This window comes from Trichoderma breve, chromosome 2, assembly GCF_028502605.1.
Source record: "Trichoderma breve strain T069 chromosome 2, whole genome shotgun sequence".
NCBI lineage: Eukaryota > Fungi > Ascomycota > Sordariomycetes > Hypocreales > Hypocreaceae > Trichoderma > Trichoderma breve.
Window position 1 is genome coordinate 3,161,085 of NC_079233.1, and position 14,733 is coordinate 3,175,817.

General features: G+C 48.1%; 7 protein-coding genes across 7 annotated transcripts; 4 read left to right on the forward strand and 3 right to left on the reverse strand.

The window, feature by feature from the left end:
• Positions 1 to 763: 763 nt before the first annotated feature.
• On the forward strand, positions 764 to 1,618 carry T069G_03189 (rhomboid family domain-containing protein; the record flags this gene model as incomplete). Its single annotated transcript, XM_056170399.1, has 5 exons — positions 764 to 779; positions 836 to 973; positions 1,026 to 1,107; positions 1,175 to 1,362; positions 1,422 to 1,618. The coding sequence occupies 5 exons, from the start codon at positions 764 to 766 to the stop codon at positions 1,616 to 1,618; spliced, it is 621 nt and encodes a 206-aa protein (XP_056031291.1).
• Positions 1,619 to 2,197: 579 nt separating this feature from the next.
• Positions 2,198 to 4,636, forward strand: T069G_03190 (ATPase family associated with various cellular activities (AAA) domain-containing protein; the record flags this gene model as incomplete). The annotated part of the gene is made up of 4 exons (XM_056170400.1): positions 2,198 to 2,287; positions 2,373 to 3,475; positions 3,536 to 4,356; positions 4,416 to 4,636. 4 exons carry the CDS (start codon positions 2,198 to 2,200, stop codon positions 4,634 to 4,636), a joined length of 2,235 nt encoding a protein of 744 aa, XP_056031292.1.
• A 368-nt stretch (positions 4,637 to 5,004) lies between these two features.
• T069G_03191 (ribosomal protein s17 domain-containing protein) lies at positions 5,005 to 5,454 on the reverse strand (the record flags this gene model as incomplete). Its single annotated transcript, XM_056170401.1, has 2 exons — positions 5,005 to 5,265; positions 5,320 to 5,454. 2 exons carry the CDS (start codon positions 5,452 to 5,454, stop codon positions 5,005 to 5,007), a joined length of 396 nt encoding a protein of 131 aa, XP_056031293.1.
• Positions 5,455 to 5,970: 516 nt separating this feature from the next.
• T069G_03192 (ran-interacting mog1 protein domain-containing protein) lies at positions 5,971 to 6,741 on the reverse strand (the record flags this gene model as incomplete). The annotated part of the gene is made up of 3 exons (XM_056170402.1): positions 5,971 to 6,280; positions 6,357 to 6,575; positions 6,662 to 6,741. The coding sequence occupies 3 exons, from the start codon at positions 6,739 to 6,741 to the stop codon at positions 5,971 to 5,973; spliced, it is 609 nt and encodes a 202-aa protein (XP_056031294.1).
• Positions 6,742 to 7,424: 683 nt separating this feature from the next.
• On the forward strand, positions 7,425 to 9,389 carry T069G_03193 (cys/Met metabolism PLP-dependent enzyme domain-containing protein; the record flags this gene model as incomplete). The annotated part of the gene is made up of 3 exons (XM_056170403.1): positions 7,425 to 7,472; positions 7,556 to 7,650; positions 7,721 to 9,389. 3 exons carry the CDS (start codon positions 7,425 to 7,427, stop codon positions 9,387 to 9,389), a joined length of 1,812 nt encoding a protein of 603 aa, XP_056031295.1.
• A 350-nt stretch (positions 9,390 to 9,739) lies between these two features.
• Positions 9,740 to 11,409, reverse strand: T069G_03194 (SPX domain-containing protein; the record flags this gene model as incomplete). The annotated part of the gene is made up of 5 exons (XM_056170404.1): positions 9,740 to 9,882; positions 9,950 to 10,249; positions 10,306 to 11,016; positions 11,111 to 11,278; positions 11,367 to 11,409. The coding sequence occupies 5 exons, from the start codon at positions 11,407 to 11,409 to the stop codon at positions 9,740 to 9,742; spliced, it is 1,365 nt and encodes a 454-aa protein (XP_056031296.1).
• A 631-nt stretch (positions 11,410 to 12,040) lies between these two features.
• On the forward strand, positions 12,041 to 13,753 carry T069G_03195 (sprT-like family domain-containing protein; the record flags this gene model as incomplete). The annotated part of the gene is made up of 1 exon (XM_056170405.1): positions 12,041 to 13,753. The coding sequence occupies one exon, from the start codon at positions 12,041 to 12,043 to the stop codon at positions 13,751 to 13,753; it is 1,713 nt and encodes a 570-aa protein (XP_056031297.1).
• Between the last annotated feature and the right edge of the window lie 980 nt (positions 13,754 to 14,733).

Below are 14,733 nucleotides of genomic sequence, written 5' to 3' on the forward strand. Positions count from 1 at the left end.
GTGGTTTGAATTGGCAGTAGATCTCTCGGAGGTTGACGGTTGGTACACAGAAGTAGAATTGTCTGCCTTACGCCGGACTCACATTCTAAGGCAACAACACGACCGTTAGCCGGCCATGCTTTTAACGTCTTGCTAAAATACCTATGTAGTGTTAATCCCGTTAGGGAAGTTTTTTTTAGTGCTATACAATGACAAAAAATCTTTAAAAATTCAGTTTAAAATTCAATTAAACTATATAAATACATTATTTAATTATTTTTCTTTAGAAAAATACCATGAAGTATTAAAAAAATCGTTATACTAAGTATTGTTATGAATCATTATTTCTAATAAAAATTAATTTAGCTTATAATAAATTGTAAAAACATTGAATTTATTTTAGCTTATAGAAGTTATCTTATGTAATTTTTTTTATTCACTTGTTGCTTACATTGCGCTTCTTGCGTCGAGTCGCCCTGGACCGCCGCGATTTAGTGCATTGAGATTTACCTGATCTCTGTCTTGGTACCTACCACCTACTAAACTCCCTAGGTGCAGTAGCTGTGCAGTCTACCAAGTGCCGGATACTTGGGGGACTGATTCGACTGGCGCACGAGCAGCGATGCCGAGTATCCAAGGCTTCAATACCTTGAGGGCAAGATCATACATCTTTCGCTTACCTTTATTTACCCGTGCTATCCTACTGGCGATAATATGTTTCTGGCTGGCTAGCTTGCCGGGCTACTGGGATGTGAGGCTCTGGGGCTCTCTGATCCCGGACAAGATGTCCTTTGCAGCAGGTAATCAATGTGCTCTGAAATCTGGGTTGGCTGTGAATGATCTGACTTGGCCTTAGGATACCGGTTGAATACATTCCCTCTTATCCATCTCAACTTCCTCCATGCAGTTCTCAATGTTGTTGCGTTGACGCCATTGATGGAACGATTCGAAAGCGAATATGGAACTCTGACTACATTGGCACTTTTCTTTGGACGTAGGGATATATCCTCAACCCAATCTTTATGCCATTGGTCTAACGGAAGCAGCTCTGACAACGATTCCTGCCGTTCTGTATCTCTTCATTGAGATTGCCATACTCCGTGCCAACCATGCCGTCATGGGCGCCAGGTAAAACTACCTCAACAATGCTCAGGAGTAACGAGAGGGATTGGTTATACTAACTTGGTCTCGGTAGTATCTGGGTGTTTTTGCTGTTGGGCATGGAAGCGATCCGAACGTATAAATCGAACCCATATCTGGTCATTGGGACATATCAACTCCCTACCTGGACCACGCCCCTACTTATGATAGTGGTTGTTGCCGCGCTGCTGCCAAGCACTAGTTTGTTGGGCCATCTTTGTGGCGTTGGCGTTGGTTATATCGGTATGGTCTCCAACTTTGCACATGAGCCGTGGATCTTACAACTAACAACCGTTTTGTAGCTGGCCTTGGCTACGTAAAGTTGCTCGCACCTCCAGAGTGGGCACTTCGATGGATCGAATCTCGCCTGAACCTCCTTGCCATATTGCCGCACTATGTCAGCGTTGACCAAAAGACATATGGTAGATTTGGTGTTTTGCCCTCCACCAATCGCCCTGTTGGAGGCGCGTCGACAGAGTTAGTAGGAGTGGGTGCTTAAATATATGAGCGGCTTCATATGACGCAGCCATTTGGATGCATATTACGCGGTGTTGACATTCGATTGCTTTGCGAAGCTGATCGTTAGTCAGAACAAAATGGAGTGTTGTTATGGGTAAATCGTGGGAATGACAGGTTACTCGCGGCTCAGACGTTGATTATACATATGAGTTCGTTATCAAGGATAACCTGAAGCCATAGCGAACATACAATGTCTGATAAGAAATAGAAGGCATCATTCAATTGCTCCCATAAGCGTTCGGTGAATCGATTCAATGAGCCACATTGTAATGCGTCAGTTCAGGTGGGGCCATGCCTGCGTTACGTGTAAAGCGGTACCAAGAACTCCGTACTGTAAAACTAAAAAAAGACGGGCTTGGAAGGGAAAGGGAAGACCCATCAAATAATTCCGGGACGTACCTGTCGCATGTCACTTTATTTTCATGCACATGGTCTACTTGCAAGATCCAAGTCCTGATTGCTCTGTTTCTGCGATTTAGACGTCACCACACTACGAAGAGGACACCCGCCTTGAAATCGACTCGCTGCCCATCTGGGACTTTGGCCCTGCTTCTATGCAATGCTCAGCAACAGAGATAGCACCGCCCTTCAGAAAACCTATGATTCAAGTTACCTCAGTTGTTCAACGGCTGTGTATTATGAAGGCCAGGTAAGGCGATGATGGGTGGCCTCATCTCGTTCTAATATGCTGTTCTCAACTACTTGCCCAGGCTGACACTTCGTTTTCCCTTTAGGGCGATGAGAGCGAGGCTACTCGACATTGGAAGGCCGCACTTCGACGCATAAATGAATACTACGCGTCGACAAGCGCACCAAGAGTCGCCGGGACATACACCGATACGGATGCTGCCTTGATAGACGCGGTGAAAGAGCTGGAGCTACAATGCAAAGAAAGAATTGACCTCTTGGAAGCGCTGAAGCTGTCCCGGCAAGAGGGCGTTGCTTCGACGTATCGTGACAATACCGCACAAGCCACTGGCAGCTCCAGCCAGGTATCGGGGACCATAGGGCAAGGCTCTATCCCTGCGGTAACATATTCCGAACTTTCACGTCCTTCGTTCTCGACGAGGAATTCACTTGAGGCAATGACGTCATCTGAAGAAGCGATTAGGAGGATCCATAGCACCCCTGCCGATTCAACTCAACGAGTTGCCTACTCGCTTCCCACTTCGAGAACCCCAGATTTGCCTGACATGCGAAGCGACAAGGCGGCCCGGGCTCCAAGCCCCGAGAAGCGCACTATGAGGACTACACTGCGATCCAAGAAGACCAGTGATCGATCATCTACTCCTCGTAAATTGAACAGGCCTGCAGCGGACGGGCCAAGCAAGGCCGCGACCATTGCGTGGAGCACTTCCGGATCTCGAGACAACTTCTTAAATCCCTTCTCTACTGAAGGACGGCCATCAAAATCAAGCCCTACTCCGCGTCAGTCCCTGGATCGCAACACCCCCGGTTCGCAGAAATCAACGATATCATATGACTCAAGGTCTCAGCGTACATCGCCTCAAAAATGGAACATGGTTCCTTTGTCTGATGAATCTCGTCTTCCACAACCTTCAGTTCTGTCTATTAGCGCAGCGTCAAGTGCTCTGACATCTTCGTCCAGCCAAGAAGCCTCCGCGTCATTTCAAACTCCAAGTAAACCAGAGCAATATGCAACCCCCCGAAAGCCCCCTGTCTTTGAAGACGTGTCAGTTCAAAGTAAGAGACCAAGTGCTAAGGCTGGCACTCCGGAAATGTCTGGAGGACAAAGGGAATCCAGTACCTCCAGGAGTAAGAGGATAGTTATGGACAGTCCGCTTTTATACAAATACGACACAGAACGAGGGGATCGGTACCGGGACGATGCAAGACGACCATCCTCCGAGTTTGCCACTCTGAATCAAGTTGACAGTCGCTCAAGTGAAGAGGCTGCCGAGGGTACAGCATGGGGAGCTAAAAACGATAAAACACCAAAGAAAATGACAAAGGCAGCCATTCTCAAGAATCTGCCGCCTGGGATAGACGAGAGCGCTGCGAAGCAAATCTTTAACGATATTGTTGTACAAGGAGACGAAGTTCACTGGAGCGATATTGCGGGCCTGGAGGTTGCGAAGAATTCTTTGCGGGAGACTGTAGTATATCCATTCCTACGCCCCGACCTGTTTATGGGCCTACGCGAGCCGGCTCGCGGAATGCTCCTATTTGGACCGCCGGGAACTGGAAAGACGATGCTGGCTCGCGCAGTAGCGACAGAATCCAAATCCACCTTCTTCTCCATATCTGCCAGCAGTCTAACAAGCAAATATCTGGGAGAATCAGAGAAACTAGTGAGAGCGCTCTTCGGTCTCGCTAAAGCGCTTGCTCCTAGTATCATATTCGTCGATGAAATCGATTCACTGCTATCTCATCGATCGGATGCTGGCGAGCATGAGGCGACTAGGAGGATCAAGACCGAATTCCTCATTCAGTGGAGTGAGCTCCAACGAGCGGCAGCCGGCCGAGAGGCGGATAGCAAAATGAGCACGCGGAATGATGCCCAAAGAGTCTTGGTATTGGCCGCAACGAATTTACCATGGGCAATTGATGAGGCCGCTCGGCGACGATTTGTGCGCCGACAGTATATTCCATTACCGGAGCCCAAGACGCGGGAGACACAACTGAGAACATTACTACGACAACAAAACCACAGCCTGTCAGACGAAGATGTAGAGCAACTTGTACAATTAACGACTGGTAAGCACGCTTTCCCCTTGCCGCCCGAGTACATTAACAGTCACTAAACTGCCTGGTAGGATTTTCGGGATCCGACATTACGGCTCTTGCCAAAGATGCAGCCATGGGGCCACTTAGGTCTCTAGGCGAGGCCCTTTTGTATATGACAAAGGAGCAAATCCGGCCCATGGATCTCTCAGATTTTGAGCAAAGCTTAAAATCTATTCGGCCGAGCGTAGACCAACAAGGTCTACGAGAGTACGAAGAATGGGCTGAGAAGTTCGGCGAGCGTGGCGGTTAAAGCTGAACTGAGCTGAATTGCCTACCTGCGTCCAGATACAGCATCCCTTCCGCTCAAGGCAAGGTTAGCATGTACGCAAACTACGGCAATACGCGATCGAAATATCAAGTGGCAGCTGTAGTGTGTGTTGCGAGTTCTGTCAGATCGATTACGACCGACGTCCGCGAGTTCATTAAGAGGCGCTATATTGCTAAACTCTTATTCGGTTGTTGCTGGAAGCAAAATATGAGCATCCCTTTGCCAATAATCTCACACAGGTGTAGCCCTGGAGTGATGCTACCCGATCTATTCATACAGCCATGTTGCGCCATGCCAACTGGAATTTGTGATATTCAATGTCCTCTGTCCTTTGTCGTGTGCCCTCCTCATCATTCCTTCTGTTCCTCCTTGTTCTGTATTCTTCGTTCAGCCTTGACAGCTCGCTTGGCTTCTCGTTCGGCGATACGCTCCTCTCGTGAGGGAATCGGCGGCCGTTCCTCGACTGGAGTGCCATAGGGCGCAATGATGTTTTTGATAACGTGACGCTTGTGTTTGGAGGTCGGCCAGCCGGGAACGATGGAGACGACGTCGCCAGTACGAAGAGAGGAGTTGGGATCGTGCACGAGGTAGTGCTTTGGCTCTGCAAACCACTTTGGACTCGTTAGCGGAAGGGGATGAAGCGTGGCAATCGCATGTTCACACACCTTGTTGATGACTTTATTCCATTTTTGACCACCGACTCGAACCTTGACGGTTTTTTGCATCAGACCAGCAGATACAACAATGCCATGAAGCTCATGAGTCACGCGCCGGGCGGCTTTTGCAACTTGTGAAGACATTTTGATATATATCTCTTAGTTTAGGTGAACAATGGTTAAACAATGCCAAACGATCATTGCTCCGAAGTCATTGCTCTGTGGACCAGACTGCAGACAACCATCATCCCACTAAAAGTTTGCGACTAGCTGGAGCGTATACACTCCAAGCCTTTTTGGGGGTTTATCGGCACGCACTAGCTGTATTGCCATTGGATGGAGGAGAGGCTGCCGAAGTTGACCCGGCATGTTAAGGTGCGTCTTATCGATTAGAGTGAGAGGCATAATATACCAGGATTTTGTTGCCTTCTATTAGTCTGCGACAGGGAAACATGGTTTTAGGAATATGTTTATAAGAGCTCATCAAATATTACTAGATTGTTATTCTATGAATCCAGTAGTATATACGTTTCTTTTTGGCTTAGAGTTTGTCGTAGATTTATAACTGAGATGAAGCAGAAAAGAGAGACGGCGCTGTTCTCTTTTGAAACAAAGTGAACCAATCATTAACTCGTAAAAGGCCTGTCCACCGAACTTGCATTAATGGCTCTTGGACTCGCCAAAAAGCCCCCAGTCTTTGATGACAAAAGTTTCCCAGATGCGAGCCGCAATCTCAACAGCGTCTCCAATAAGCTTGCCCTGCTTGCCCAGCTCCAGATCAACCTCCTCGGCGTCGTACTCTCCTCTGATGTGAGGCACGTTGATGGTGATGAGAATATCTGTGTCCTGCTCTTCGAGGCGCAGCAGAGTCAAGGTGAGGGCCGTGAAGTCTGGAGCGGAGCTTTGGTCGCTGGAGTGGCTGGCGTTGGGGGTCTGCGTTGCGATGAGGGTGTATGCGGGGTGTTTCAACCTGTTTTCCCCCCTGCTTGTTAGTGAAGCTGGGATGGCGCACAACGGGCGTGGGAAAATAAAGAGGGCGACGTTACTCTTGCATGCGCGAGAATTCAGTTTCGGCCGTGTTCCAGATCTTGACCGTGTTGATGTCCGAGCCGACCATGTCTTCCAGATGTGTGGTCATGGCGCGGCCGTCAATCTCGGGGCCGGATCCGGGGCCTCCCACGCGCTCTGTGATCTCGAAGATGATGCTCGTGAAGCCATCCTTGTCGATCCAGACTTCTTGGTTGTCGGGGACTTGTCGCAGTTTGCTGCAGAGAGGAACATGAAGTTGCAAGTTAGTTAAAGTTATATTTCTAGAATGCGCGCGACAATGAGGCGCAAGGTTTTTGCTGACCTGACATCTGCAAAGTGTTTCGGCAAGTCGCAGGTGATGGCGCCGCCGTAGAGGGGAGTGCTTCGGTATTTTGATGACATGGTGGTTATCGGTATCGGTATCGGTATCGGGTTATCAGAAGGAAATTATAATGATATTTCGTCGTCTTTTGTCATGAAGAGTTTTGCAGGAGAATGAGAATGCGATATTCCAGAAGCTTGTTCGCGCGCAGTTAGAGATTTGGCAGGACGAGTGCTAAGCTTAATACCACAGTGGGGTAATTAGATGACATCACAAGACGCTCCGCCGTCCATGCGCGTAATGCAGCGGTTCAGCCTCAGAGAGTGCCTTGTTATTTATTCTAGCACTGAGCGAAATCGGGGCTAATGCACTCTGTAATCCAGGTACTTGAACGCCATACCATGACAATATATTTCATTATCTTGGTGTTAATATTTGGATTATATTGTCATCTATAAAATGAAGTAATATTTAATATTTCTATAAGAGCATCTGAATGATTTATTTGAAAAGTGGGCAGCAAGGGTAGTGTGAATCTAATGACTCATTTCATAGAGTCAATTATCTTGTTTATTCTGCTCTTACTCCAAGCCGGTATACGGAGCATTTTATAGACCTAGCTAAATAATTTTGCCCAATGCCAACCTACCAACTTACAGTTCCAATCTACTTGAACCTATAAACTTCAAACATTGATACCAGCTAAGCTTTTTCTATTTTGGAATTGGCCAAGTAAAATAAGAAGGTATTCATCATTTCCGCAATGCCCATAATTTCACTCGGAGAGTCTATACCTCCAGACACTGCTCATGTAAGTTGTCTCTCGGCCTGCAACAAATATAAACATTGATGACAGCCTTGACTCACTCATGCAATCTGCAATCGAAATTACAGGCAGTCAGTGTCTCATTGCCAACTTGGCAGGCCAATGTCGGTTATGAAGAAGGCGATGCTCAAGTTGTGAGCCGTATGGTCACTGGCTACCCTCGGTGAGTGAGATGAGATGCATCAAACTGTCCGTGTCGCGTGTAGCCTTTGCTTATTTCCCTGGACAATTAGATTTTTCATTCACAAGAGCATTCAGGCCTTTGCTCAGGACATTCTGACCGCCTATGGACGTGCTGGTCAAAAGGCAATGCTGTTTGCCACGGCTGCCGCTGGTCAAAGATGTCTAGAGTTTATGCGTCAGCGAGTGACTCCGCAAATCTCCAAACAGATCTTTGTCGTTAATCTTGCTCTGGATACGTCCAAGGATCTTTCTCCGTTGCTGAAACAGCTGGCGCCTACCATTTCTGGCGTCATCTTCCCAGAGGAATCATTCCCAGTGGCCAAAGAGTACTGGCAACATACCGGCGATGGAGTCTCGAGTCGACGGGCCGAATTCTCCCATGAACTTTTTAAACTTGGCCAGTTGATTCCAATTAATGAGCAACAGTACCACCACGCTGTCCTAGAGAAACCTGTGCGTGGCCCAAAGCGATATTCACGAGCCAATTCCACTGGGGGTCCCAATGCAGGTGGTTCCGAGAATAAGGCTCCTTCAACTTCCGAGAATCCGGATGAGGCTCGTGAAAGTTTCCATTTCCTGGAAGAGCGGTTTGGAAGAAATCTAAATCTTACCCAAGTAGCCCGAGCAAAATCGGCTATTCGCAGAAGAATCGCAGGTTCTCTCGCTGGCGATGCCGACATGAATGATGAGGCAGAGACCAATGGCGAAGCTAATACCCGTGGCATTGAATCTCTCGATGAGACTGATGTCTTGCTTTATCCTTGTGGCATGAACGCCATCTTCAACGCCCACCGCGCTCTCGTGGCTGCTCTGGGTTCACACAAGAGCATCAACTTTGGATTTCCCTACGTCGATACGCTCAAGATTTTGGAGAAATTTGGACCGGGCTGTATCCTTTATGGCTATGCCTCGTCGGACGAACTTGATGACCTTGAGCGCCGCCTTAAAGATGGAGAGCGCTTCCTTGCCCTTTTTTGTGAATTCCCGGGAAATCCGCTCCTCGCCTGTCCGGATCTCAAACGAATTCGCAAGTTGGCAGACGAGCACAACTTTGCCGTCGTCATCGATGAGACCATTGGCACATTTGCAAACGTTAATGTCCTCCACTACGCCGACATTGTCGTCAGCAGTCTGACCAAGATATTCTCGGGAGATTCGAATGTCATGGGCGGCTGCACGGTCCTGAATCCGGAGGGAAAACACTACAGTCTGCTCAAAAAAGTCTTTGAAGAACAAATCTACGAAAACACGTATTGGACAGAGGATATCCTCTTCATGGAGAGAAACAGCCGCGACTTCTCCAGCAGAGTGAAGCGCATCAACGTCAACGCGGAAACAATTTGCGACATATTGCGGGATGACCCTCTTGTCAAGACTGTGCATTATCCCAAGTACAACCCTTCAAAACCCAACTACGAGGCTTGCCGCCTTCCTGATGGCGGATATGGAGGCTTGCTCTCCGTCGTCTTCCATCACCCCGAGCACGCCCAAGTTTTCTTCAACAACCTCGACACTGCAAAGGGACCAAGTCTGGGAAGCAACTTCACGCTCTGCTCTCCTTATGTCCTTCTGGCCCATTATCGGGAATTAGATTGGGCTGCCAAGTATGGTGTAGACCCGGACCTGGTTCGTGTTAGTGTAGGATTAGAGGAGCCTGAAGAGCTACAGCTTCTCTTCCGAAAAGCTCTCGAGGCCGCAAAAGAAGTACGCATTGAGTGATGGCAACGAAATCAGACATTAGGATGAAAAATACGGCAGGAATCATGGTGTAAAATTTGTAGATAGCCTGAAACCAACGAAGTAGCATCGTACAGACGATGCTGTGAACGAATGCTCAACGCATCCGGTCACTGTGCTCAATTTGTTTCTTCCTCAACAAGATCACATATATAGTTTTATAATAGTTAGCAGGCACTGAGTAACCAAAACGCACCCCGGATTCTTAGAAAATATATAACACGCCATAGAAAGGGGTATTATCAGTTATTATTATCTTTCTGGCATCGTAATAAACATTAACGTTTCATAAACAGCGTTCTAAAGAGCACACATGCTTGTCGTTCAGTACCTCACATGATGGTACATTCAGACCGTGTATAGCCTTCTCCAAACTCCTCTACCCCCCGTTCTAGGTCATTAGCTCGTTGCTTCTCCTTTACTTCTGGGAGGAAGTATTTTCTCATAAATTTCTCTAATTCAGCATCAATGTTATCTACATGATGTTAGAGTGCCATTCTCGTCGTACAGAGTGTTCCACAGCATCAGCGGGGGTTACTTACCAACGGAAGCATCCATGACTACATGAGCTCGGCACAAGGGACAGCACTCCTCTTTGCGTCGCTGTATTTTGATGATGCACCGAATGCAAAAAAGGTGTTGACAGCCCAGACGAACTGGTTGATATGCAATCGAATAGCATATCGGGCAAAGATAGTCATTAATTTGGGGTATAATAGAAACCAGCTCGTTGGAAATTCTGGCGCACACTTCCTTGGCAATATCGCCCGACAAGAGCTTTCGCGAGTTGACTGCGCTCGGGAAGGCACGCGAAACGCCCAACGCAGTGCGTTTATCAAATTCTATGTCTCTCATTAGCTGATACTCTACCTAACTAATGGACAACGTGTCATCTTACTCTTCAATATTTTTGAGATTGCCAACATGTTAAGTTCCTGAAATTGTAGATGTTTCAAGAGGGTAGCATTCAGCTCAAGAAATTTCGAAAAGGCAGACCGACTTTCCGCCAACTTGAAAGACTTGACAAGCTGTTGCTTGTGGACCTGGTTCTGAAACCACTGCAACTGCTGGAGAGCTTTCTGACTGGAGCGAGCTCCGTGTTCCTGCTCGTGCGTCGCAAAGAACACTTCCGCATCCAGATACAGCTCAAATATGTGCCTCCAGCGGTCGAGGTCGCTCTTAGAAAACCGCGCCGGCCGGGACACTTGTGAAACTTGTTTCCCTATCTCTTTAACCTCTTGTTTCAGCTGATCCTTCTCTGTGGCCTGCAGAGCATCCAAGCCGCCTAGATCGCTCTGGAGAATGTCAAAAAAGACACCGTCAGATCTCAGGGGCACCTCTATGACATCGTAACTGTCATGGCCTGCGTGGCTTCCGTCTGCGAGAGGTTGTGGTGTTGCACGCGCCACTTCGTCGCTTGTCTCGGTGTTTGAGGTATTGGCTGGTTTGGTTTCCCTATCGCTTTCAGAGGAGTCGACAGCACGCCCGGAGGTGATTTTCTCGAAGAAATGGCGCGTGGTTGGCGCAAGCGATGCATCGATAATGTTGCCCTCGTGCAAATGGATTTGTACTGTTAATTTGGGTCGCACAAGTTTAGAGCTTGAAGATGCTGTGTATTTCCATAATGTTAGCGACATCGGTCAAAGACATCCCTGTTCAAGAAAAGGAGACAGGTAGAATGATCTTTCTAGAGGTAGACATACGGTTGAGACTGTAATTCAAGGCGACTGGAGAATCCGTGTTGGCGTGGAGAAGTTCGCGCAAGGTTTCGGCGTCAAGCCCCAGCTCTTGAAGCTCTCGTTGAACTTTCTTGAGACATTTCTTTAGCTGGCCATATGGGATCGCATGGGCAACCCAGTGAGGCGGGAAGCCTGAAGTATCATGGTGAGCAACTGGAAGACACTTGAGGCGCAGCTGGAGCTACTCTCAGCTAAACCAAAGGAGAGGAAAAGGGTTTACCTTGACTAGCCAGCGACTGCTTAAGTTCATGGGCGAATTTCATGGCATCTGTCAATCATGTTATGAGCTTGTCACTTCTAAGTTCCATGCCAAAAGCTGCCACCCCTACCCTTCTCAAGTAATAGACCATAGACATGGTTGTAATAGTAATAGTCTGTATGATATTGTCGCAACCCCAAGTGGAGAAGGCGACAGCCATAGAATCAGCCCTATCTGTTCCTGTTCACCGATAAAAGCCGGCCGGTATTTTAGGCAAACAACGGGGGATGGAAGTGAAAGTCGAATAAATTTCGTAATGGGCTAATAGGAGACAAGAAATGAGTGTGTATGGTAATTTAGATATATATTTTTTCTCACGTGAAAGATAACTGTTTTCGTCGAGATTTCCCAAGTAAGTAATAATAATTAATGCAAACAAATGATTTTTTCTTTAATTCCTCGTGGATTTGCCGATCCTCCTCCGATCTGCTCTTCGATTTTTTTCCCTCCAGCGCTAGTGGGTGACATTTGATTTCCATGTTCTTGGCCAGTGTGTCACTGCCCCACTCCATCCTCCCAACTCGGTTGCTCGGCATCCACCTATGTCGAAAGTAAACAAATGCTCTATCGCAAGCATCGCATAAGCAGCTCTTTATGTCCACAGCTGTATCGTATCATGTTATGACATTATGACAATGAAGAGTACTCAGGAAGACGACCCCTTCTACGGTAGTGATGACGAACTTCCATCATTGGATGCGCTCCTAACGCGTGTTCCCGGCCGCATACAACAGCAGCTCTCGCAACCAAAGCCTATTTCGAAGCCCATCCCGAAAAATGTCATCTTTATTGAGTTGGAAGATGATGAGAGTAGCGTGGAGGATCAGACTACCGACAAAGAAAATTTTATCTACGACCTGAGCGATGCAGAACCCGAGAAGGCCATGCCGGCCTTGGTAAAGGGAGAAGTACGGAAGAGATGGCAGTCGTCGTCGGAGAGGTTTGGTGATGATGATGTAGGGGGGACAGAGAGAAGGCCCTCTCGGCCTCTAGGCCAATCTACAAGCACCCAGAAATCCAAACTGCACGAGGTCGATATTCGATCGCGCATGACTCCTAAAACCAAGAACAATATACCCTCGAAAATCGAGTCGCAGGCGTCACTAAAGCAGCCTCAAGGCCCTTCGGAAACAAGCAATGGTGTCCCCAAAAACACAATCTCGAATGCCAGTGGCTCAGCATCGAGATTGCCTCAGTCACAGGCTAGCACATCCGAACGATCTCGTTACAATGGCCAAGAGGGACCATTAACACAATATCCCGGTAGCGTATCACCAAGCCGGAGTCGAATCACAAAATCGAGTCGTCAGTCGCAGCTTCCTAAGCACCAAGAGGGCAAAGATATAGTCTGGCCATTGTCAGAGCTTCTACTTGATATCCAGGATGGGCTGGGTGCTAATACTCTGCGTTTCCCCATCATGCCCCCCAAAGAGAGCAAGCAAAAGAAGCTGGTCTCTTCCCGTAGAGAAATTCATGCTAAAGAAGCATCTCAGGAGCCAGCTATTGATACTGGTCGACTCCAGGACTCTGATAATGAATGGGATGAACCAGAAATGGATCACAAAACCAAGTCTTCTACTCGATCAACAGTTCCAAAATCGCCATCAAAAAGACAGACGAAGAAGTCGTTTGACGCCAAAAAATCTCAGCTGGCAATAGACTTCCTCCAGCAGCTCGATACTCAAATCACACACGGCAAGGTTGGAGAATTGACTCAGTCCACCGGGGGAGTCAAGATTGTGTGGAGCAATACTCTCAAGACAACCGCCGGTCGAGCAAACTGGAAGCGAGAAACTATCATCTCCAAACATACAGGTGACAGTGCCAAGGCGGACGTGAAGCAATATCGACATCATTCTTCCATTGAGCTTTCCGAAAAGGTCATTGACGATGAGCTGCGCTTATTGAATGTCATAGCACATGAATTCTGCCACTTGGCAAACTTCATGATCAATGGTATTACGGACAATCCTCATGGGAAAGAATTCAAAGTATGGGCAGCGAAGTGCACCCAATTGTTTGGTTCACAAGGCATCAAAGTCACCACGAAACATTCGTACGAGATCGACTTCAAATACGTGTGGACCTGCACAGCATGTGGCTGCGAGTATAAACGTCACTCTAAAAGCATTGATCCCAAGAGGCATCGATGCGGCGCTTGTAAGGCTTCACTTGAGCAGACGAAACCAACACCACGCCAGACGCCAACGGGTCAATTAAGCGAGTACCAATTGTTTGTCAAAGAACAAATGAAGGTTGTTAAACACGAGAATCCGAATAGCCCGCAGAAAGAAATTATGGGGATAATCGCAGAGAGATGGACCAAGGTGAAGAGCAAAGATGTATAGAGCAGCTATTTCGTGAATGCTGAGATACCAGCCCAATGAATAATACCCGATTTATTACGTACTTAATTAACAAATAGAACCGATTTAGATGATTATGTATATCCATCTATACCATATGAATGTTGCACCTTGCCAGTCTTTTTTCCCGCTCTTTTTGATGAAAAATAGTAACGGCGATACGTGGCATGCATGCATAAGGCACCACGCATGGGCAAAGTAGCTTGAGCTGCTTGGTTGGGCTTTCAACTCCATCTCAACCACATTCAGACGTCCAAAGCCAAGCACACAAGAAAGCACTGCTCAAATAACCATCCAGGGCCATGGCTCATCGGCTAAATGAAAACTCAGCGGCCATCTTCTCGCCATCCGTCGCTCGCATCGCCGCATCCACCGCCCGAGACTGGTCTTATGTCGATGCCTGGCTTGCGTCTAAATCCCCTGCATGGAAGAACTCGCTGCCGTCCTTTGAGCGAAACCAGGACACGCTCAAGGCGCTGCTGGCCCTCGTGTCGCTAAACGAAGCAGCCGATGACCAGCGCCGCCTCCTTGCCCGGGTCGATGCCACGGCTCTCCAGGCGCTGAGCGCCCACGACAAGGCCGAGGCGGGCATTACGGCCAATGGCATCACTCTCACCAAAGGCCATTTGCTCGATGCCATAGAGCACAGCCTGCCAAAGGATGGCGTGAACGCTCTGGATGTTCTCACTGCCGTGGCCTCTGAAGCGGCCACCGCAAGCGCGGATCCTGATCACCTTGGCAGCCTGATGCTTCGTCTTCAGGGCACGGTATACGGGGCTGAACAGACAGCAGCCCGTGTCGATGCCTTTGACCGTCAGATTCAGAGAGAGGCCGAGGCGGCTGAGGAGCTGCTTCACACGCTGCAGAGCGAGTGCTATAAACCACCTTCTGACCTGGCAAAGCAGAACCTGGATGTGCAGCGCCGAATCAAGACCGTTTCTGCCCAACTCCCTGATCTCCAT